The sequence below is a fragment of the Crinia signifera genome, chromosome 2 (assembly GCF_055691185.1).
Source record: "Crinia signifera chromosome 2, ASM5569118v1, whole genome shotgun sequence".
Lineage (NCBI taxonomy): Eukaryota > Metazoa > Chordata > Amphibia > Anura > Myobatrachidae > Crinia > Crinia signifera.
The window spans coordinates 104,312,027-104,335,224 of NC_139218.1; the positions used below are offsets into that span (position 1 = coordinate 104,312,027).

The 23,198-nt window shown below is 43.4% G+C and overlaps 1 protein-coding gene across 4 annotated transcripts in view; it reads left to right on the forward strand.

Moving 5' to 3' along the window:
• Window positions 1–23,198, forward strand: part of KDM6A (lysine demethylase 6A) — a 146,338-nt gene that overhangs the window by 75,924 nt on the left and 47,216 nt on the right. For 3 of the 4 annotated variants that reach the window (XM_083172669.1, XM_083172671.1, XM_083172670.1), the window contains exons 5-10: window positions 5,966–6,024; window positions 6,678–6,798; window positions 15,482–15,536; window positions 20,179–20,213; window positions 21,520–21,613; window positions 22,720–22,846. In XM_083172669.1, coding sequence (XP_083028795.1) covers window positions 5,966–6,024; window positions 6,678–6,798; window positions 15,482–15,536; window positions 20,179–20,213; window positions 21,520–21,613; window positions 22,720–22,846 — 491 coding nt within the window. Of the gene's footprint in view, window positions 1–5,965; window positions 6,025–6,677; window positions 6,799–13,906; window positions 14,128–15,481; window positions 15,537–20,178; window positions 20,214–21,519; window positions 21,614–22,719; window positions 22,847–23,198 lie in introns of those variants that run through there. The other variant, XM_083172672.1, reaches the window with a different exon arrangement.

Here is a 23,198-nt window from a genome sequence, read left to right on the forward strand (position 1 = left end):
TAGCTTGGGCTATCAGGGGGGGTGCTTTACCCCTTACCTTCCCTGCCAACAACAATTGAAGAGGAGATAACCCTGACTTCCCCGCCATAGCTAGGGTCCTAAATTCCCCCTCCTCCTCACTTCCCTTTATCCATGGGCAAAGATGACATAACTGTGATGAATAATAATAAAGTCTAAAATCCGGGAGGGCGAGACCCCCCTCTCCTCTATCCCGAGTCAGGACAGATAACCTAATCCTTGGACATTTGTTTTTCCAAATGAATGAGGATATAACGCTATTCAACTCATAAAAAAATTTTACATTTATATAGCAAGGGGAATGGAGCAACAGGTACAAAAGTTTAGGCTGGATACACATCTTCAACAAATTAACCCTTCCTAACTGTGAAAGAGGCAACCCAACCCATCTCCGACACTTGGCTTTAATTTCTCCCAGAAGCGGCCTTAGGTTGTCCGCAATGTAGTCCCGCGGGTTATCAGAGATCGTAACACCCAGGTACTTAAATTTACTAGAGATTTTTAACGGGCAGGCAAGCTGGATATCAGGAGTCACGGAGCCCAGGAACAAAACATGGGACTTGTCCCAATTCATTTTTATACCTGACATACCCCCAAAATCATTTAAGAGGTTCACAATTAATGGAAGATCAACGCCCGGACTATCAGATCCTATTAGAAGGTCATCAGCGTACAGAGAAACCAATTTACTCCCATATGAACTATAACAACCCAATTTCTGTCTCAGTAGATGAGCCAGAGGCTCCACTGCCACCGCAAACAACAGTGGTGACAGCGGGCACCCCTGCCTTGTACCCCTGGCCAAGGGGAAGGTGGAGGAGGTAAAACCATTCACCGAGATACGCGCCAGTGGTTGCCGATACATTAATCTTATCCATCCGATAAAGCCTTCCCCGATACCGAATGCTCTTAACACAGGCCATAAATACTCCCACTCAATTACATCGAAAGCCCTACTGGCGTCAAATGAGGCCACAGCCGCCCCTTTACTCCCAGAGTTAATAATTTGAATAAAGGAAAGAACCCTCCTCAGGTTAACAGCCGTCGACCTGCCAGGTCTGAAACCTGTCTGGTCATCATGTACAATCTCCTCCAACACTTTCCCCAAGCGGTTGGCCAATATTTTTGAAAAAATGTTTGCGTCCGAAGACATAATTGATATAGGTCGATAAGATCCAACCTGAGAGGGGTCCTTCCCCACCTTGGGAATCATAACAATGTAAGCTTCTTCCATAGAGGGGGGTAACCTACCCTCCGCCAGGACACCACCCAACAGTTCCCATAACGGAGTGGCCAGGACATTCGAGTATTTGGAATAAAATTCCCCCGGTAGCCCGTCCAGCCCCGGGGCCTTGTTCTTAGGGAGGGCTTGAATTACGGAGACTACCTCTTCTAACGTAATTGGGGCATCTAAGAGCTCTTTAGAGGCCGCAGAGATTTGCGGGAGTTCCATTGCCCCCAAGTAATCTGCAATATTCCCACTACTGTTCAATCCCTGAGAAGTAAACAGTTTTTTATAGAATGTCACAAAACTGGACACAATTGCGGGGGTATCCCTTACACTATTCCCAGACTCATCCTTTATTTCCGAAATAAGATTAGAAGAGCGCTCATTCTTGGCCATCAACGCCAGCCATTTCCCGCCCCGATCTGAATTAATATATCGCCTGTGATCCCCCATTCTAACTCTCTGACAGAAGGTGTCTTGGACATGATCCCGCCATGCATTCAGAGCAGCCTGCCACGCTACCCGGTCCACTTCCTGACCACTGGACACGTACAAATTTTCTAACTCCACTGACCTGCCCTCCAATCTATCCGTCTCTGCCCTATACTTCTTCTTAACATACGCAATCTTTTTAATGAACACCCCCCTAATATATGCTTTAAATGAGTCCCATAAGACGGATCCGCAAACCGAGCCGCAGTTCAGTTGAAAATACTCCCCAATCAATTGTTCGACCTCCTCCACCTCGCCCATCTGTGAGAGCCAGAATGGCTGCAGCTTCCAACACCTATATCCAACCTGCCTTGCCAAATCAAGATCAACCATAATCGGAGAGTGATCCGAGATTCCACGCGACTTATATTCAACCAACTGGACTCTATTTAATAGGTCCTTCGAGAGAAGCACTAAGTCCAACCTCGAAAAGACCCCATGCGAATCGGAATAACACGAAAATTGTTTTCGGTCGGGATACCTAATCCTCCAAGGATCAACTAGTCCAACCTCCTGAATAAAATCCCTGAATTTACTACCTTCGTTTAAGGGTTGCCCTCCCGGCCTCCACCTATCCAAACTGGAATCTAAAACCTTATTAAAGTCACCAATACACATTATCGACGCTTGAGGGAAACCTGCCGCGAATTCCACCGCTTTTTTAATAACCTCATAGGAGAATGGGGGGGGGGATATAAACTGACAAAATACAGATCTGAACTTGGTCTATACGGCCCTCAATGAATATAAACCGTCCACCCGTGTCAATTTTGTAACTACCTAAGGTAAATGCCAGGGACTTCTTAATCAAGATTGAGACCCCCCTGGACATATTGGTGAAAGGGGCGTGAAACACAGGGCCAATCCAGGGCCGCCTTAGGGACTTAGATTTTTCTGCGCGTAAATGAGTCTCTTGGAGGCATATCACGTCCGCCTCGTACTTCTTACATTGCCCCAGGACCGTTGCCCTCTTGACCCTGTCGTTCAGGCCCCTAACATTCCATGACAAAAAACGCACTCCCATTCCAGGTCTGCCTTAAATAAAACCTCTCCATCCACAGCCAAACAACCTATTCTTCCTCCCCACATATGTTCTATATTCTCTCGGGGGTGACCGGACCATGTAAGCACCCAAACATAGAAAAGACAACAATAAACACAACCCCACCCCCCCACCCCCCCTCCCTGTAAGCCCAACCCCGGGCATACCTACCCTACTGCACCCTCTGCCCCCCCTTATTTTGAGGCTTACACTACTTAACCACACAGAAGACCAAAAACAACCCCCTCCCCCCCTCCCTCCGGCTTATTTTACTTATTAACCGCCAGTAGGAATCAGCCTGGCCTCTCCCGACCCGAGCAACCTTTTGCAGAACTTAGGCTCCCCGGACATCCTAATAATAATTATCACCATCAACTTAGCTGGCCAACACTTGTCGCTTCCCTGGGTATGAGCGGTCTAGCCATTCCGCCACCTCTCCTGGGGAAAAGAATATGTTAGACACACCATCAACCGCCACTCTCAATTTGGACGGATAGAGCATATTAAATTGAATGTTTAACTCGCGTAACCGAGCTTTGACCATTTTGAATTTCATTCTGTCCCTCTGCACCTCAAGGGGAAAGTCAGGAAAGGTGGATATCTTCTTCCCATTATAAGACAGGTCCCCTTTATCCCTTGCCATTCGAAGGAGAGTGTCCCTGTCCTTAAAGTGCAAGAATTTAGCAATGATAGTCCGTGGTAGTGCCCCCGGTGCGGGGGGTCTCCCTGGGATACGGTGGGCCCTCTCAATAGAGAACTGGGGAGAGAAAATGTTCCTTCCAAACACCTGGACCAACCAATCCTCTAAAAACTTTTCGGGTTCACTGCCTTCTACTCTCTCGTCAAAACCCAGAAAGCGAACATTGCTTCGCCGAAGCCTGCCCTCCATATCGGTAAGTTTCATCCTCAACTCTCCAACCTGCGAGGAGATGGAATTAATTTGAGAGCTTAAGGGTATAGCCAAGTCCTCTAAAGATGAGATTCGGGTCTCCGCCTCAGTCATCCGTTCTCTCATTCTTTCCGCATCTTGCCGGATCAGCATGATATCAGACTGGACTTTACCCAGCTGCTCGGCCAGGCGGGTTTCACATTTATTAATTGCCTCAATCACCTGTTGTAAAGTTATGTCCGGGGTGGCTTGTGCCCCTTCGCTCTTACTGGGGGATGATACAGGGGTCACTGAACGAGACCTGCTCCCAGCCTGGGACACGGCCTGGGTTCTGGCATACTTCTCGAGCCTAGCGGCCGCGGTGCTTTGACCTGTTTTGCCCATCTTTAGCCAGCACAAATTTTAGTATTCCACAATACACTGCAATAGTCCCTGTCCCACAGTCACAACTGAGCAGACCTTCACAAGCGGGGAGATAGAAAAAAAATATATAATCATCTGATCAGTCCCGTCCTCATATCAGTCCTTAATATCACCAGCCGACTTACTGAACCACACCCCCTCACTCTCAGGGCCGAATTTAGTACAGCCACTTTTTTTACCCAGTAGATTACAGTCGGGCAGTTATAGGGCAACCACCGGTCTCACACTGTTTCCCCAATGGGCCCAAATGATAACAGTCCCAGCAGCTGGGAGATAACGGCCTCCTCCAAGTTACATTGGTTCAGGGCACTCACGGTTCTGTAGGTAGCTCTGTGCGAGGGGGGGGAACAGGCGGCCTCTCCGCTTACACTTTACTTCAGGCTGGCTCACCCTCCGTGTGCTGGGCACCCGACCGGCACACCTCTTTCCGCCGATAAGCACCGGGGCTCAAGGAAGCACCGTGTAGCTAAATGCCGTAACTGGACCTGGACCGGCAGCTTGGACTGGCTCACCCTCCGTGGGTGGGCACTCGACCGGCTCACTCTGCTTACTCCGGTATCCACGAGGGCTCAGGGAAGCAGCGAAGAGGCAGCTGCTGTAGTATGATCGGCAGCGTGTACACTCTCACTGTACCGCTGCCGGTTCCAACTGCTGAGGTGCCTGCCGGACGCCACACGTGGGACCTCAATCCGCCGGCTGGTGCTCTGACTCAGTACTTCCGCGACGCAGGACGCTCCACCGTCAGCGGTCACACCAACGCCAACTCACTTGCTCCGGTATGTCTCCAGCTCGGGCAGGGTTAGAAGCCGCTTTGGGTTAGCTCACACATCAGGCTTAGTTACAGCCATCCATTAGCGCCGGAGGTGGGAGGAGGGGGGAGCGTGTCTCCCTACGCTACGTGCGCCGTGGTCCGCCCCTTCCCGCTCCTCTTCGGCTGACATACTTACTAGAATTCCCATTTTACACCAAAAGTTTTGGGATTTTTGTATATGTTCTGATCCAGTGGAGACCTCGTTTTACACTGAAGTTGCAACTTGGGCAGAACGGATGGTGTAATGGTTAGCATTACTGCCTTACAGTGCTGCGGTCATGGGTTTGATTCCAACCATGGCCCTAACTGTGCAGAGTTTGTATATTCTCCCTGTGCTTGTACTCCGGTTTCCTCCCACAGTTCAAATATAATATACTGGTAGGCTAATTGGCTCCCAACCAATTAACCCTGGAATGTCTATGTGCTTGTGTACATGTGGTAGGGATTGTAAGCACAACTGGGGCCAGGGACTGGTGTGAATGTTTAAATATTCTCTGTAAAGCGCTGCAAAATATGTGTGCACCATATAAGAAATGGTTAATAAACCATTAATAGAATAAAATAAAATGTTATTCTGAGATTGACCCCATTGATACTATTCATGGAGATGACATCCTCTCCAAGCGTCAGTGAGCTGGCTCTCAGTATGCTTTAAATAGGACCCTGGTTGGATAACAATATGGTTCCGTAGACCAGGAAGCTAGCAGTGTTGTACCTGGGATGCACCCGGCTAAAAGGGCAGAGATAACAGATGACTTTTTTTTCAGTTACAATTTTATACTGAACAGTGACCCCTGGAGCCCGACCAATAACCCATTCCACTGCGACAATAAAAAAGGCACCCCAGGAATAAAACATTTCACCATGAAGCTCTTGAGTTCTAGACAGGGAATAACTTGTTTATTGAAAACAGGCAAAGTCATTGGAAATACTGGTTTCTGTCAGTGTGTTTTGTGTAAAGTTTTTTTCTTTTTTTCTTTATCAGGTTGCATTCCAAAGTTGTGTAAGTGAAGTTGTAATACTGCATACACCTAATAATAATGGATTTGTTTTTATTTGCAGAATGCTGCCTTTCTTTATGGCCTTGGATTGGTCTACTTTTATTACAATGCATTTCACTGGTAGGTAATTCATATCTGTTTTTACTTATTCCTCTACTGAAAGACATTGTTATAATACTCTGTAGCAAACAATAGAACAAGTCCATGTGTGTAAGGGACTCAAAATGTATTTAGAAGATTTTTCAAAAAACAGGTTTAATTTTGTCTTCAGTACATTACCTGTTGGCTTAGTATATTGTCGTCAAGCTGGCACAGCTGATGAGCCCTCTTGCACCAATAAAATTAGACAGGATCAGGACACATGGACATTATGCTCTGGGGTCTGATAGGAATATCTAGAAGATTCTCTTTACAACTGGTGTCATCAAATAACGCATGGACTGTATCAAGACATTTCCTTACCTGCAAAATTGTGTTTGCTCATAAACGTAATATCACTCAAAGGCTGTGTACATTAAGCCCTGATTAAAATATCCCCTAAAGGCTGTGTACATTAAGCCCTGATTAAAATATCCCCTAACATCTATCCAATTAGGATTGCCCAATTCAAAACACATTTTCTCCTGAAAAATACACAGGTCCAATGAAATTTGTGTGTTTTCAGCGAAAAGGGGAGCATTGGCTTAATGAGGTTGATGATCAAGAGTAACTGGATATCAGCGTGAGTGGCAGGTGTCATGCTTAACAATGTCTTTTTTTCCCCCTACCTCTAGGGCAATTAGAGCATTTCAGGAAGTGCTTTATGTTGATCCTGGCTTTTGTCGCGCCAAGGAAATACATTTACGACTTGGACTTATGTTCAAAGTAAACACGGACTATGAGTTAAGTCTAAAGGTAATAAGATGTTCTCAATATATGTTGTCTAGTGGATCTGTAGAATATAGGTGTACTGTGCTTTAATCGACTTCTTTACTACATCGCTCAGAGTTTGACTATTCAACATATTGTATTTGATTTAGTTTACACAAGAGACTATCTGTTAAAGGGTATTTGTATAGTATGCACACACAGTATTGTTATTTTTTTTGAAAGCCAATCAGTTTTCCAGTATCTTTTTGCGGGAGGTAACCCACAGACGCAGGGGTAAAATGTACTAATGCCAAGTTATTGGTAATTGAACCCAGGACCCCTCGGTGCTGTGAGACAGTAATGCTAAACATTACACTATCCTATGAAAGGTCGATTCAATACGTGCCCCGTGGATAGTACTGGGAGGGAGCTACTGCAGCTATTCTAATCAATGCACCGCTAACTGATTAGTGGATTTCTGCTCGCACCCGTCTTGGGGTTGATACAGGAATCTTAGAAAACTAGGACGGCAATGCTGTTTTAAGCCCTAGCATGGCACAAACCACATCGCCGCAGGGCATTTGTCATAAAATGCCATTCATAATGTCTGAACATCCAGCATTGAACAAACTCAGCGGCATGCTGATTAAAATAGGTCTGGGAGCTCCCTCCCAGTGCTATTCACTACGCACTCTATTGAATCAACCCCAATGCATTATCCTGCTTGAATATGCCATCATTGTTGTGGTACACAAATGGTCACCAAGCACTGCAACATAGTGGTTACCAGTCAATGACTTGTTCATGCAGACACAACTTCTGCCACTTGAACATACAGTAACGCTATCATCAACCTAATACACCTGAAACAGTGTGTGACCATGACACGTGATGTTACTAATTGGACCCTAGAGGGCTGACAAGTCCAGGTGAAGGTACTTTGTCAGTTATCGTCATGTTAACAGGGGCCCTCCGGTTGTTCTGCTCCCATGGAAGCTTAAGAACGGTGTTCTGACCTGCTTTGTGTTTAAGACCGCATTTAATAAATGTGGATGTTATTTAAGCCATTGTTGCTTGTCTGTTATCAATTCATGCCACTGGCCATGGTCATTAGGCATCCGTGGCTGTCCACAATAGGTGGTAATGCCTTCCATGATGTGTTCCATGTACTCATGTACCACTGTAGTTTGAGCAATATTGAAAGTCCAGCAATTTTTGGAAATGGAATGTTCCATCCGTCGGGCACCCACTGTCATGCTCACAGATAAATCATGTTACCTTGTCAGATTACAGCTGCAGGGCTATCCATTTCCAAGTATTACAGTACAGTGGCATTAATCTACCATTTAACTTTCAACACACAAAGATAGTTTAGGGCAGTGGCTTCTAATGCATAGGGCAGCACGGACAGTGTATTGGTCAGCATTACTGCCTCACAGCACTGAGGTCATAGGTTTGATTCCCCCCATGTCCCTAACTAACTGCACAGTTTGTATATTCTCCGGTTTCCTCCCAAAACCCAAAAATATATTGGTAGGTGAATTGGCTCCCAACAAAATTAACCCTAGAATGAATGTGTTTGCATGTATATGTGGTAGGGAATATAGATTGTAAGCTCCACTGGGGCAGCAGGGATTGATGTGAATGTTCAAATCTTCTCTGTAATGTAATGTGTAATGTGTGAGCTCTATAAACTGTTAGAGATAATACATAAAGGACATGTCCTTCTTATTATGGTAACGAAACAAATGTTAAAATATTCGGTACTTGTTTCTTAGCACGGCGCCCAGATTTTCTACATACGGCACCGTAGGGAAATTGCATCGCATGGGCCATTATAGCGGCATACGATGCGATTTTTTTCATGTAATTTTTTTCTTCCTTTTACACCACAATATCGCATTGCATTGCATCGCATGTCCCGCAAAATCACATGCGATTTTATAGGGTGTGGGATGCCATGACATTAGGTATACAATAATATGATTGTATGTCCCAAAAATAGATTTAATGCAACCCCCACTATCCACACCACCCCGAAGCATGGCGAGCGCAGCGGAACGTGTGCTCCGAATTTTTCATTACCCCACTATCCACGTCAGCTTGGACTTGATTCTATATAGTGTGGAGAGCGCAGAAAGCCACCAAGCGTGGCGAGTGCACGCGGATTACTTTAAATGTATTCCGTGTCCCCTCGCGCTCGCCATGCTTCAGGCTCGCTGCACTCGCCACGCTTCGGCGTGGCGTGGATAGTGATGGGGTGCGTTAAACCTATTTCTTTGGGACATACAATCATATGATTGTATACCTAACGTCATGGCATCACAAACCCTATAAAATTACATGCGATTAAAAATCGCATGCGATCGCTTGCGATTTTGTGGCAGATGCGATGGCCCTGGGCTGAGAGCGGTGAATAAATTACATAGAAAAATCACATTGCGCGGCCCTAAAATGGCCGATGCAATTTCACTACGCAGAATAGCCCACTAAGGAAATTGCTTAGTGGGCACAGTGCTAGGAAACAAGTACCAAATATTCTGCATTTCTGCATTCTAATCCTGGAACTCTGAAATCCAAAATCTTAAATTAAGAATACTGACCTGTTTTCTTTGTAAATTTGGGTGATGTACCTCTTGGCCCTATTTCCTGGGTGTGATTTTTAGAATGAGGTTTGAGCTTGTTAAAAAATATTGGTAATTATCTGGCATGCCCAAACTTATTCACAGCTGTTTTCGCCATCTTCCGACGTCAACTCAACAGTCTGTATTCAATGATCAGAGTGTCGCAATGGTGGTGGATTGGCCAAAATGGCCCTTTCTGACCATGCAAATTAGTCTCCATAGGGAGGGGAATCTGCAGCAGGTAAATCCTGGCTGGGATTAAATGTTGAACTGCCGAAATTTCCACCTGTTGGTAATATCGGCAAGGATTGAATACTCCTCTAAGGATTACAGTAGTAAGGATTGAGTAAGTTAAATAAGAATCTTCTCTTTACTTCAAATTTATTCAGTCTGAAGCTTTATTCAGTCTGTTTTAAATCTCATTCATTAGTGTGCCTTTGAGGTTCGTTAAATATCTGATTTGTATGATTTGTTGACCTTTTAAGTGACTATGTATCACATTGTTTTTAGTACGTCAATGTCTGAGCCGGGCCGTGTCCATTTAAATAGCTATCAACCAAAAAATTGTTGCGTAGACTGTATTGTGGTGCATTCAAAACCAAATGACCATTTAAACGTTTGAAAATTTAAATTAGAATGATGAAATACAAGGAAGAATCTGACCCCAATTATCTTTACCTGGATACTAGCATGTGACTCAAGGAGACCATATGATCTGATTAATTTCTAGTTATTTTATATAATAGTATACTGCATTCTGGAGACTATTCTGTAACTTGTAGTAATATCTATTTATATGTACTTAAGTGTAAATCAAGATAGGTAATTGTTGCTCATAGGCAGAATGTAAAACTTTGTTTCTATGCAAATCCAAAACCTATTATGAAACTATTTCCGTGTAAAACAGAAGTTTTACTTGAAAACTCGGGCAGATGTGCTAAGCCTGGTGAAGTGATAAATTGGAAGTTGATAATGCAATAGCCAAACAACTCCTACCTGTCCTTTTTCAAACACAGCTGATTGGCTGATGCATTATCACCTTCCACTTTATCTCCTCTCCAGGCTTAATACATCTGCCCCTCAGTCTGTATGGTTCTTCTCTCCAGATGAATATTTGAGTTGCAGGTACACTAAAAAAAAATCATTAGAAGTGCTCAGTTGAGCAGGTTAGAAATCAAGATTTAACATTACAAAAAGCAATGTTTTATTGTACGAGGTACAATGCTTTAAATCAGGGCTTGACAAATTTCTTTAAAATCTGGGAGCCAGAATGAAAGTGTAGGAGCCAGACTAGCCAAAGCTAGGGACATTGCGCGGCCAAGGTGCGCACCAAAAATGTACACCATAATGCCTATTACACATGTACACACACCCATTACATATTATACTACGTGCCATAATGCCCATTACATATACCACATGCTGTAATGCCCATTAAGCGGTATACCAAACACCATAATGCCTATTACATATTATGCCACATAAGTTACGCTTACCTACATGCTCGTTGCTATGGGTTTCATGCTCTTTGCCAGGCAGTTAAAATGCGCTGCCAGGGATTATATCTCATTGTCATGGGGTCAACCTGGTGTGGCAGGGGATAATGCTCATTGCCATTCGGTCAACCTGGTCTGCCAGGGGTTAATGCTCTGTCACGTGGTAATCCTGGTCTGCAGGGGTTAATGCTCGTTGTCAAGGGGTTATCTTGGTTTGCCAGGGGTTACCTGGTCTGCCAGGGCTTAATGCTCATTGTCATGGGGTTAATTGCTCTGCCCGCTAAATAGGAGCCCCTCATCCCCTTTGCCGTTACCATTTGCGGTAAGACAGGTTGTCCACTACCCGCCTTCCCACATGCACCCCCGCACAAGAGCAGTTCCACCTCCGCCGCAGCGTGGCTATTTTCAAACTAGCACCAGATCGCGAACCCGATCAGACAGCCAATCAGGGGTCAAGCTACTACTGCCGCTCCTGACAGCAAACTGTTGGCTCGCGATGCCGGCTGCTTGAGTAGTTCTGAAAATTGCCACGCTACTGCTGCAGCAGACATGCTCTAGTCCAGTCCTCTTGTACAGTGGGGCGGGGGGAGCAAGGAGGAGGCTGACACAACCACTCTGCCCGTCTCTCTCTGGAAGTGCACCCAGCCTCGACCAGATTCTGCTTCCTCCCCAAAAAAATCTGGTCCCCAGGAGGCAGAATCTGGTCGTCATGGCGACCTGGCTCCCGGGGTTTGTGAAGCCCTGCTTTATGTACTAAAAGAGAAAATTTTGCCATGCCATATTTTTTGAGGTGTTATTTAGGGCCTCAAACATATGTCATCATTTGGATACCATGGAAACATGCAATGGGGTGTCACAAAGCATTAAACCATGTTAGGAAAAAGTTGTATCTGTTTGTGCTGTTGGGATCAGACAGGTTCCAGTTTCACTAATACTCCTTTCACACCAAACTTCCTGCTCCGCCCTCTGTCCTCTGTCTATCTCTTCACTGGCTCCCCATTCCTTTCCGGGTTCTCTTTATACTCCTCATCACTACCTACAAGGCACTTTCCTCCTCCACCACTCCTTACCTCTCTTCACTGATCTCTATCCACACTCCCTCTCGTCCTCTTCGCTCCGCCACCGACCGACCTCTCACCTTATCACCACCTCCCACTCCCGTGTCCAAGACTTCTCTCTCGCTGCCCCCCTGCACTGGAACAACCTCCCACCACCCATCAGGCTTTCTGTTTCCCTTACCTCCTTCAAGCGCTCCCTCAAAACCCACTACTTCCGACTAGCCTATCCCTCCTCCTAACCTCTTTTGCTCCTCCTATCCTGCCTACCCTACTCCTCCATTCGTTCCTACTTATCCTATTGTTTTTCGTTCGTCCACCCACCTCCTTTTAGTATGTTAACTCTTATGAGTAGGGCCCTCCTTCCTCACGTACTCACCCTACCTCTTTACCTCACCAGTGCTCACCTACTTCAGAACTGATGCTGATTTTAGTTCTACCAGCTATAACCTATTTTTTTTGTATTTTATCAACACACCCTGTACGTTACCTTGTAATTAGTTTTTTGTGTTTGCTATGTACGGCGCTGCGGACACTTTGTGGCGCCTTATAAATAAATGTACTACTACTACCAGCATGAATTCCCATGTTGGCCCAAATTACCAGGAATTCAACCCTGCTAGATAGCAGGGTTGCTCCTGGGACCAGCCCAGGATACATGCCGGTGTGAAAGGTACTTACCCGACATCCTGGCTTGCTTCCAGTGGCGGGGTCCGGTGTCTAGACTGCGGGTATCCGGGCAGTGGCAGCTGGGCTCTTGTAACGCTGTTTGCCGGCAGCGGGGCAGCAAGCGCAGCTGGAATTGAAAAGACTGGCCGGACACACTCAGCTAATAAAAATGTTTTCAAATTCTCCCAACCCGCTGCCCAGTAAATAGCGATACAAGCGCCCAGCCACCGCTGCCCGGATCCCCGCAGTCTGGACCCCGCTGCCCCCTTCCCCCCCCTCACACCAAAAAATGCAGGGACTAAACCAGTGTGAAAGGGGCCAACCCAAGAATGTCCGTGCTTGAGCCCTGGACTGTATTCCCGGGTAAGTCCCTGCATTTTCTGGTGTGAAAGGGGTATAACATGCTTCAATCTCATGGTGTGGGAACCGTTTTTGTGGCCTGATTACTGAGCTCAAACCTGAATTGGCCACCATTTTGTAGACATTAGGGCCTGGCTTCAATGTAAAGGTCCATCACTTCAGTTTTTAATTGCCAACTTTCAGCAACACGAGTGAGCCAAATAGATTTTTATTCATTAAAGAATTGTTATATATAATGTATTTCTAATTCTTCAATAAATGGTCTATGGTCATAACAGTATATTATCTGCTATTTTATAAAACAATTATTTTTCTCTTTAGACCACCCCTATAGACTGGTAAATATGATCTAATGCAGGGGTGGGGAACCTCAGGCCCGGCGGCTTTGCTGGAAGTCAAGTACAGGGGAATTCTCGCGAGAGTTCAGTAGTTCTCACGAGATTCCTCTTAAACAACAGCAGCCGGAGACACTCAGTCCCATTCAGCGGCAGCCGCGGAGCGTGGGACAGCTGCAGCAGGAAAATTTGTAAGAGACATTTTTACATATGGCCCTCAAATACAAACGGCCCTTGGCACAAAAAAGGTTCCCCACCCCATAAGTAATAGAACCCCCTGTCATGAATGACGTATAAAAATTCTTTCTAATATCTAATTCACAGTAAGGCTCGGATACTTTTCTATATTATGCCAGGTTACCCTGTGAAAATTGAAGGAATGCTGATTATAAGAGAGCGTAAACTGCATATAAGTAACACTGCTTACATATTACAAGCTTGGGAAGTGCATTGTGAAATTCAAGCTTAAAATATGCTGGTTTCATCCCACCCACATCTATTTTGATATGATGAATGTTTTCAGTAGTATGGTATAGAGATATATGCAGTACTATGATATTTATATTTTCCAAACTTTTTAAAATTCAAGGCGACACTTTCTAGGTAAATCCGCTTACTGTGGATTTAAATTTCTATAGACTGCTGTCTGCCTTGAGGTATTGTGTGTCGTCTCTGAACTGCAGTGGCCTCTCCTGCATAATAACCATTTCACACAGCAGTAGCCAGCTTCAGTACTGCAATATTTGTATGAGGTGCAGATGTTCTGTGGCTGCTGCTGCTGCTTGTTGCAGACGGAATTCTGAACGAGTAAGGCTTTATCTTATTTTCAGCACCGGTGAGTGTCTTTAAGTCTCTGTTTTTCATTGTATTTTTTCTGCTTATTGCTTTATTTTCTCCAACGCAAGATATTCATATGCTTGTTAGGAGACCTGAGACATTCTTGCTGGGATTTTTTTTTTCCCTCTTAGAATTTTAATGATATTTCTATTGTTCCAGTTCATCCGAATATATATATGTGTATATATATATATATATATATATATATATTGCTGTTTAAGTGGAATTCCCCTACATTGTATTTTTCTATCCTCATTTTGATTGTACCAGATTCTTAATCACTGATTGCAAATATTATTGCAATTGTGTGTCTTGGATAGCTCTAGGGCTAATATGGGGTTGTGGGTGGCGTTTTGTATTAATCATTCCTTTACACTGGGTGCTTTTTTAGGTTTGAATTATGTGAGTGCTCATAGTATATATCATGATCTCTTCTCACCATTGTATTTTAAGTTTTACATGATTGCGTGTTACTTATTATAGAGGGCTGATTTGCATAACGTTCTGCCATTATCCTTGTGCTATTTACATCACATTTGGTGATTTTCAAATTCTCCGAGTAACATTGCCATGGTAACCATTCCAAAGCAGACCAATCTAGTTGTATGCATCATTGCACAAAGGATAAATGAATGTACAGGTATGAATGCTGAATTGATTGTGTATTTCCCGTGCTATATTTTTTTGTGATTTCATAAATGTCTCAACAAATGCCATACAAAATATCTGTCTATTTTGAAAGCAGTCAAGTTTTTAAACTGTGGTACCTTTATACATCCAACTGTATATCAGCTGCAGTGTGCTTTCCAGTATATCATAATCATGTCTTCCTTTTTTTGGGCTTGTCTTGTACATATGCATTTGGTAAAGGAATCTTGGTGTTATAAGTTTCTTTTATTTTTCCCTGGGTACTTGTTAATGTAATAGGCACCTAGTAACTCTGCCCATCAGTAATTTTCATTATTACTCTGTTCCTACATCTCTATTCAGCCTAGTATCACCTCTACCCACTCCTCCTTGCTGATCTCACAGGCATAGACTGTCAGCCCATCCCCCATCAATTCATGTCTCTACTGTTCCCCACCTGTCTTCTAATATTATTTACATATGTCCCTGTACCAAACACCATCACTCCCACTTACTGGTATGCCAAGACTTAATGCATGCAAGACTAACCCTTTTTGAAATGACTGGTGGTCAGACTCAATTGCTGTCTGTCTAATTAACGAGTATCAGGTTTATCAACAGCATGGTGACATTACCAAATTTCATTTAACGAAGAATAAAAGTGGTATGTTTACGTAAGTGTGCAAAAATGAAACATCTATAGCTAATTTTCCCTCTCCCCACAGCATTTTCAGTTGGCTTTGATTGACTGTAATCCCTGCACTTTGTCCAAAGCTGAAAGTAAGTATAATCCTTGTCCTGTGTGGCGTGTTATGCACTGTGTAAAAATAATATAATGGTTAGAAATCATAAGCTCTAGCTAACTTGACAGTCATTTTCCACATGTTGTGCAGGCCATGGCGACTTATGCTATCCTTGCCCATATTCTTTAAAGTGGAGACACATGATGAATTAGTGTTCATTCTAGCACCCGCAATCTTTGAAAAACCATGCAGTTCCTATTCCCTGTCTGCGGTGTCGCTGTCTGCTGTGGTGTTTCTAGCACAGGTCTGGTTTGCATATCAGTGCTGATGAACAGACCACACTGTGCTAGAAGCACTACAGCAGACAGCGACACCCCAGGCAGGGAAGAGGAACTGTATGGATTTTCAAAGATGGCGGGTGCTAGAATGAACACGAATGAATTCATGCCCATACCATAAACTTGCAATGGAGAGCGCTAAACTGTGTTTTTGTCATTCCAGTCACAAAAGGCTGATCTTGGACTAGTAAAACAAAGTGTTATAGTTAAATCGGTACTTATATGTTAGTTGGGCGCCCACTATAGTTAGTACGCTCCTATCCCCACTATCTATTTGGGCATGGAGTTGATTTTATATAGTGTAGTGAGCCACCGAGCCCAAAGCGTTGCGAGCCCTGCGTAAAACTAAGCAAATAGCTTAGTGGGCGCCCAACTAACATATAAGTACCATTAAATCTTCTTAGTCATGCTGGGGTAAATTTACTATGATGGGAGTTCTATTTCACATGGGATGTTGCTATAGGCAACCAATTCGATACGATCCATTATCTTCTAAAAGGTACTTAATAAATAAGTCGATTTTGATTGGTTGCCCAAAACAACATCCCATGTGAATTAGAACTCCCATCTTAGTAAATTCCCCGTACTTAGGGCAATATTCAATCCCTGGCACTATTTCAGCCTGCTGAAATAAAGGCCATTGCCTACTCATGCTTTTTCTAACAGCATTGAAGGCAGATTAGGACAAACCAGATCCAATTAAAACCAAGTCAGATCTGTTTCCTTGCAAACTGCCATGGATTGTTGAATTCACGGCCGTTTTTCGACTAATCACGGCGGTTTGTGTTGACACGCCCACTTTTCAACATTAGTCAGCCGGAACATTGAAATCCGACTGTCGAGTTAGTCAAGCTGAGCGAAAATGTCCCAGGATTGCGACTGTTGGTCCCGCTGACATTCAGAATTCTGGAATGAATACCCTCCTTTATCTATATTTTTTGGGTAATTAAGGTTTGACTAAAGATATTCTTATTGAACCTTGTATGTGATAAGAGATCATTGTTCTATTAGTTTCCTTCTCTTTCCAAGGTTATCGGTCATAGTGTCGACACACCTAAGGTCAACCTGTATTGGGTCGACCACTGAAGGTGGACATATGCTTAGGTTGACACCTCAAATGGTCCACATGGGCTTAGGTCGGCAGGGTCATTAGGTCAACACAAGCATTCGGTCTGTCCGAATATATGATGACAGTAGACATGGACATCGTATCGGTGCACAGCGTCCCCTCGCATGGCTTGCTGCGCTCCACATGCATCTTGCGTGGTGCCTCCCTATGCTCGCCACTATTTTATTCTCCCCCCACGCCCTAGTGAATGGTAGGGCATGAAAAACCGCCTGTCGGCACATGTCTGTTCCAAAAAAACACATGAAAAACCCATGTTGACCTTTTTACGGTCGGCCTAATGCTTGTCAACCTTTTCTGTGTCGATCTAATGCTTGTCTCGACCCTTCCAGGTGGTCGACCCAATGCAAGTTGACATTGAGTGTGTCGACCGAACAACCATATACCCTTTCCGACACTCTGGGACCTATTGGGTAAACTTGAGGCTTGAAGTTGAGAACCACTACCTGGAGCTTACCCTTTTACAACTTCCCTGCAGACCTAGGTTTTTACATGGGAGCACACAAAATCCCGGGTCGGCAGATGTTGTAAATGGTCTGACCCGGGTCATCAACCCGGCAAACGTTCAGGGTTGAACACCAGTTAAACCTGGATCGCTGTGCAGTGTAAACAGGTAACCCCGGTCAATGCGATCTGGGACACGTTCACTGCAATGGAAAAGCCAGCACTGGGAGATGCTCTCATCTACAAGTGCCGGCTCAGGCTCTGCCCCCTGGAAGATGGTCTAAAATGGTTGCAAGCCAGGTTGCAGCATAGTCCAAAATCCTGGGTGCGACAAGTGCTTCTTGGTGTAAAAGTGTATTACAATCTATATTCCCTACCACATGTACACGCACACACAAATATTATGTGGTTAATTTTGTTGGGAGCCAATTAACTTACCAGTGCATTTTTGGATTGTGGGAGGAAACTGGAGTGCTCCTAGTAAACCATTAAACTGTCTATGCTGCCCAAATTCCTCTTGAGGTGTGCAGTGAAATGTGTGTGAAAGCATAGTGGTTTGGGTGCTCAAACAAGAGATTGCACCCATTGTATGGGTTCAGCAGTGTTCAACCTCTTACATTTATGTAGGTGTACCTCTGCTGAATTAGCGCTGTGACACGTAGGGACATTTATGAAAAGTGGTTGCTATAGATTAAAGCACCTGTATACTACTGTATGCACTTTCCCATGTATCCTTTAGCATATCCTACATTTACATGCCCCTTAGCATTTGATCTCTAAAGTCCATCATTGCTGCGAGAATTATATCTTTATTTAGCAGCAGCAACTACTTACAAGTCAAAACATCTACTCATAATGCTGTGTTTTTTTTTTATAATGACCTTTGTAGCCTTTTCATATACATCACTAAAATTTGGCTTATTATCTGCATGTCTCTAAAATGGCAACTTTTAAACTGAAACTCGCCCAAGGCAAATGTCTGCTTTAGAAGTATTTGCAAGTTTTTGATGGGTGGTAGTACGTGAGCAGTAAATTTAAACTAGAGATGTGGGGGTTTGGATTTACCTAGTTCTCAGGACAGCATCTTATTTGGCTTTAGGTTTTCACGTGTTTTGGATAGCCAATTAGACATCCAGATAAATTTGAACTTGCGTTCATTTTGGCATTGAGTCCATTTTCTTTTGGATTCATGACAATAAGGTCCGTTTACCTTGTGTGTTAATTATTTTTAACACGTGGAATCTGTGATCTTTTCACGGATTCCAGCGATAACAAGTCCCCATTGCCAGATAACTGCCGAGGTATTTGGAATTACTTTTGCAAGCTGGAGAAAAAGATCCCAAATGCTGCTGGCTTTCAGGGCTAATTGAATAGCCCAGAGGGTTTAATTACCCAATATCAAGTACAGTGGGTAATTGAATAATGGCATTAGCAGTTTATCCTGGCCTTAATAAAATCTTGATAAAGTATATCCATATAGTCATTAAATATTGCAAATTTGTCATAGTCATTTACATGTAATGAGTGAGCTGCAGTCAAGTTGAATGCAGGTCAGAACAAAAGTACCCTAAATGCTTTATTTAACTATGATCGCCATAAGGGCCTTTTTGTCATGAGTTCGCTGAATTCAGCCTGCAAAGTGTGTGCGGTGTTTAAATGATGGCACCGGTACCAGATTTGGCACCCTTTGCCATTATTAGGACAGGAACTGTCCCCATAATCAACAGGAACCTCTCCAGATTTATTAAAGGTGCTGGATTTAAAAGCAACAATTTGGCAAATTTAGATTTGAGAGATTATAAGCCTATCCAGTATATGCCAAAAGACCCAGATGTTCGTTCATTGACCACTGCTATGTATATACTGTGGACATGGATCTGATTTATCATTTGCACCATCTTTCTCTTGTCTCATGATAGGTATAGAGCACTTTGTCAATACAGTGATATTAGACTGCATAATTGAATACATTTCTGTATTTGTGTTGTACACTCACTCGCACGCCAACATCCATTTATTAGCACAAATTATCAAAGTGAATTACAGGACAATAACCGTAAACATTTTCTTTGTCCTTGTTTAGCACAGTGTAATCTACAGGATAGACAGTTTTTTTTTATAACCTCATTCTTTGCAGTCTAAAATTTTAGAGCATTGTTTGCTAAATTATAAATATAATGCTAGCACAGGTCTGGTGGTTTTATTGAATAGTACACTTTAACATATACTGGTGACTGTCATATTAGTCCTGAGCAATTCTTGATGAGCCATTCTTCCTAATACATGTCACATACCTACCAATATGACCCATTCAGGCAGGGACAAAATGCTCTGTTCCTGGATATCCTTGCCAGTGGCAGTTGGAGCTGTAGCACAGTCCAAATTCAAATAGGAGATCCCCACCATCTTCTACCCCAAACATGTCCAAACGCCACACGTTGGCACACACTGGCAGTTTGTGCGGCTCCCCTATGTGAATTCTGGACAGTGCTATAGTCCCAACTCTCTAACTGCCACTGGCAAGAAAGACCAGGAAAAGAGCATTTTGTCCTTCCTGGAATGGGTCATTAGGAGGTATGATGTCAGAGGATGACATGTCTTTTCCAGCATACTGGAAATTGCACTGTTAGTGCAAGGTCAACTAAGGAAAGGGGAACCAATTATCTTACAAATTATGATCATGTGGCCTTTTTTCTTTGTGTTTTGGATTACTGATGTGACTGAATGCAATCCAGTGTTTCATCATTTTGTTTTTCTTCCCTATTATACAGTTCAGTTTCACATCGCTCACTTGTACGAAACACAGGTAAGATTTTTTGGGGGGGTTATGGTGTTTTAGTTCAGTAGCTGATTTCATATTGCAGAATGGTCTTCAGAACATGTTTTAATGCAGCAAATTCTGCCATTAGTTTAGAACAGGGATGGCCAGACCGGTCCTCAAGATCTACCAACGGTGCATGTTTTCCAGGCAACCTGTGGATCTATAGTAGGAATGAATGCAGCATGTTTTAAAATGTGACAGTTAGTAATGACTGCAGCTGTGCACCAGCTAGGTAACCGGGAAAACGTGGACGTTGATAGATGTCGAGGACCAGTTTGGTCACCCCTGGTTTAGAAGCACTGTAGAGTTGCAGCTTGGCAAAAAATGTCCAGAAATGCTTTATATCAATTGTAATAAAGACTTTACCATGTGCAGCTTCAAAAGGCTGAAAGTATTTTGCTGTGCTGTATCAACTCTTGAAACTCCCTACCTCTGGAACTCAAAATAAAGATCCATACACACTGGGTACTTTTGCCCAATGTGTATGCTGACCGATGATGGGCAAAATCGCTGGGCTGATAAATGCTCATTGCATACACACTGTTTTGCCCTTTTTTATTGGTTTTCCCAGGGGTGGACGACTTTCCATATTGGGATGCTATGGAAAGCTGTCACTCAACTCTAGGTAATGCCAGCAGATGAGTGACCGGGCCCGTGATGATGCTGCCCCGTACACACTGGGCTGTTTTTGAGCTGAAAGAAGCGCGAAAGAGTAAACTGAGCGGCTTTCAGCTCAAAGCCATCCAGTGTGTATGGGCCTTTAGCTTCCAACCTTTTCAGGGCCCCCTCCCACATGAATTTTTATTTATTAGCCCATATTACCTTTTGTAATCGCTCTCGGGCAGAGCCGTCTCCTCCCTGCTTTCTTTGTTATTTGCTGACTGTAAAGTTGTAACAAATTATATGTAATTTTAAGTGTTTCTAAGTATAAATATTCTAACCTGTTCCTGTCCCTATTCATGTACAGTGCTAAGGAATAGTTGTGGTGATATATTGATTAATGTATGTTTAATCAATGATGTATAGTTTAAAACACCACACTGCACTATAGGATTCCTTTCAAAATAGTTTTAATAACTTGAAATTGTTATAACTATTTCTTAAGAAGTCATGTAGTGCTGCGTGGTGATTGCAGGCACTTATATTGGAGATTGTACTTAAATGTGCATATGTACATGTGTATGTACACAATGTTATAACTCCAATTTAATAAACATGTCACCACATACTGTAAAAGCTTGGTAGGCTTTCATTTTACAAGATCATTTGTACAACTTTTTTTTATTAATAGAGAAAGTACCATTCTGCAAAAGAAGCATATGAACAACTTCTGCAGACTGAGAACCTTCCTACTCCAGTAAAAGCAACTGTGTTACAGCAGTTAGGTATGGCATTACTTTTTACATTACTTTCTACTTCTATCTTTAGGCAGGGGGGGGGAGCCAAGAAATATTTTTAGGGATGCCCAACAGCCAACCTCAATTGTGTATAAAAAATGAGCCATGGCCTTTTGTCCACTAGACCACGCTCCTGGTATAAAATACCTTGAAAAGGCCAGTTTGAACCTAAAATACATTGATAAAGGCAAGCTCACATAATAAATGTCCACTCCAGCACCAAACCAACCTCATGTGTCATTCCAGCTACACATGGTGTCACTCCAGCCTTCCCATGTCTTACAGCAGCCCTTAATATTGTACATGCTACGTAAGTGCATCCTGTAATCAGAAATCACTATTAGAAGTCTTAGGACCCCCAGAAGCCTCTTTAAAACGAAACTAGTCAAAAGGAACAACTGAATACCTGGTCCACCTGGCAGGCGGATAAAAGCTATGAACGGAAGATGGCTGCTCCTACACTCCTAGAAAATGGCCAGGTGACACCCACAAACGTCACATAAACTTGCGAATGGCTTGCGAGTAACAAAAACAAAAAAAAAATGCTGTGTTTTATCACAGGGTGGCCTTGTGTATGCCTGTTCAGTAATCGCCCCGGTCTGCGGAATTGCAGTCATGTGATCAGGTCTGAATAACGGCAACTATCTGGATGCTCCGCCCACTTTCTGACGTCAGCAACCTGGTTTATTGCCGGGTATCTGTGGGAGACTTACATAGCAAATTCCGGGTCGCTCTTAAGACGGACCAGTATCCAAACCCCTGGTGTGACCCAGCATTTGCGATGTGTGTAAGACAGGGATATTTTAGATTTAATGCAAGTGCATCATGGCCTTGTTTTTATGGATTAAGCAAATCTGTGCCATCATAGGCACAAGATGATGTTTACACACATTCCACAGCAGGCGTTGAAGACCTGATATTGTGCAAGTCTCTTGTTTAGCTTAACTGTAATGTAAATGCTATGCCTTTTTAATACTAAAAGGCTGCTGTATTTACCATAGACATGTGTAGGCCATGTCATTAATTCAGTGATGGTGTTTACTTTAATATGCACAAGGTTTGTTACGTAGACTGAATTCTGTTTGCCTTCACAGGATGGATGCATCACACCGTTGATCAGTTGGGAGATAAAGCCACAAAGGCCAGCTACGCAATTCAGTATCTTCAGAAATCATTAGAGGCAGATCCCAACTCTGGCCAGTCCTGGTATTTCCTCGGAAGGTACTGTAATATTGTTCTTTGGGGCGGTATTTCACTTAGGTCTAGTCTGTGCATCTTTTTGTTGGTCATTTTTATTTTCTACACCTTGAATATTCCTGCAGCTTGGAAATGATCTTTCTGAGGGTGCAAAATGAAATGCCATGATGATTAAATATATATATATTTATCCTGATGATTAAATATTATCCAAATCATAAGGCATTTACCCGTCCTGCGCATTAGATTCTAGCAATGCAGTTCAAAACAGTATAAATGTTCATATTTTTTCAACAATAGTCTTAGAGCATTTATTTATTTTAATAACCGGTTCTTATGTAGCGTATCATATTCTGTTGCGCTTTACATGACAGTG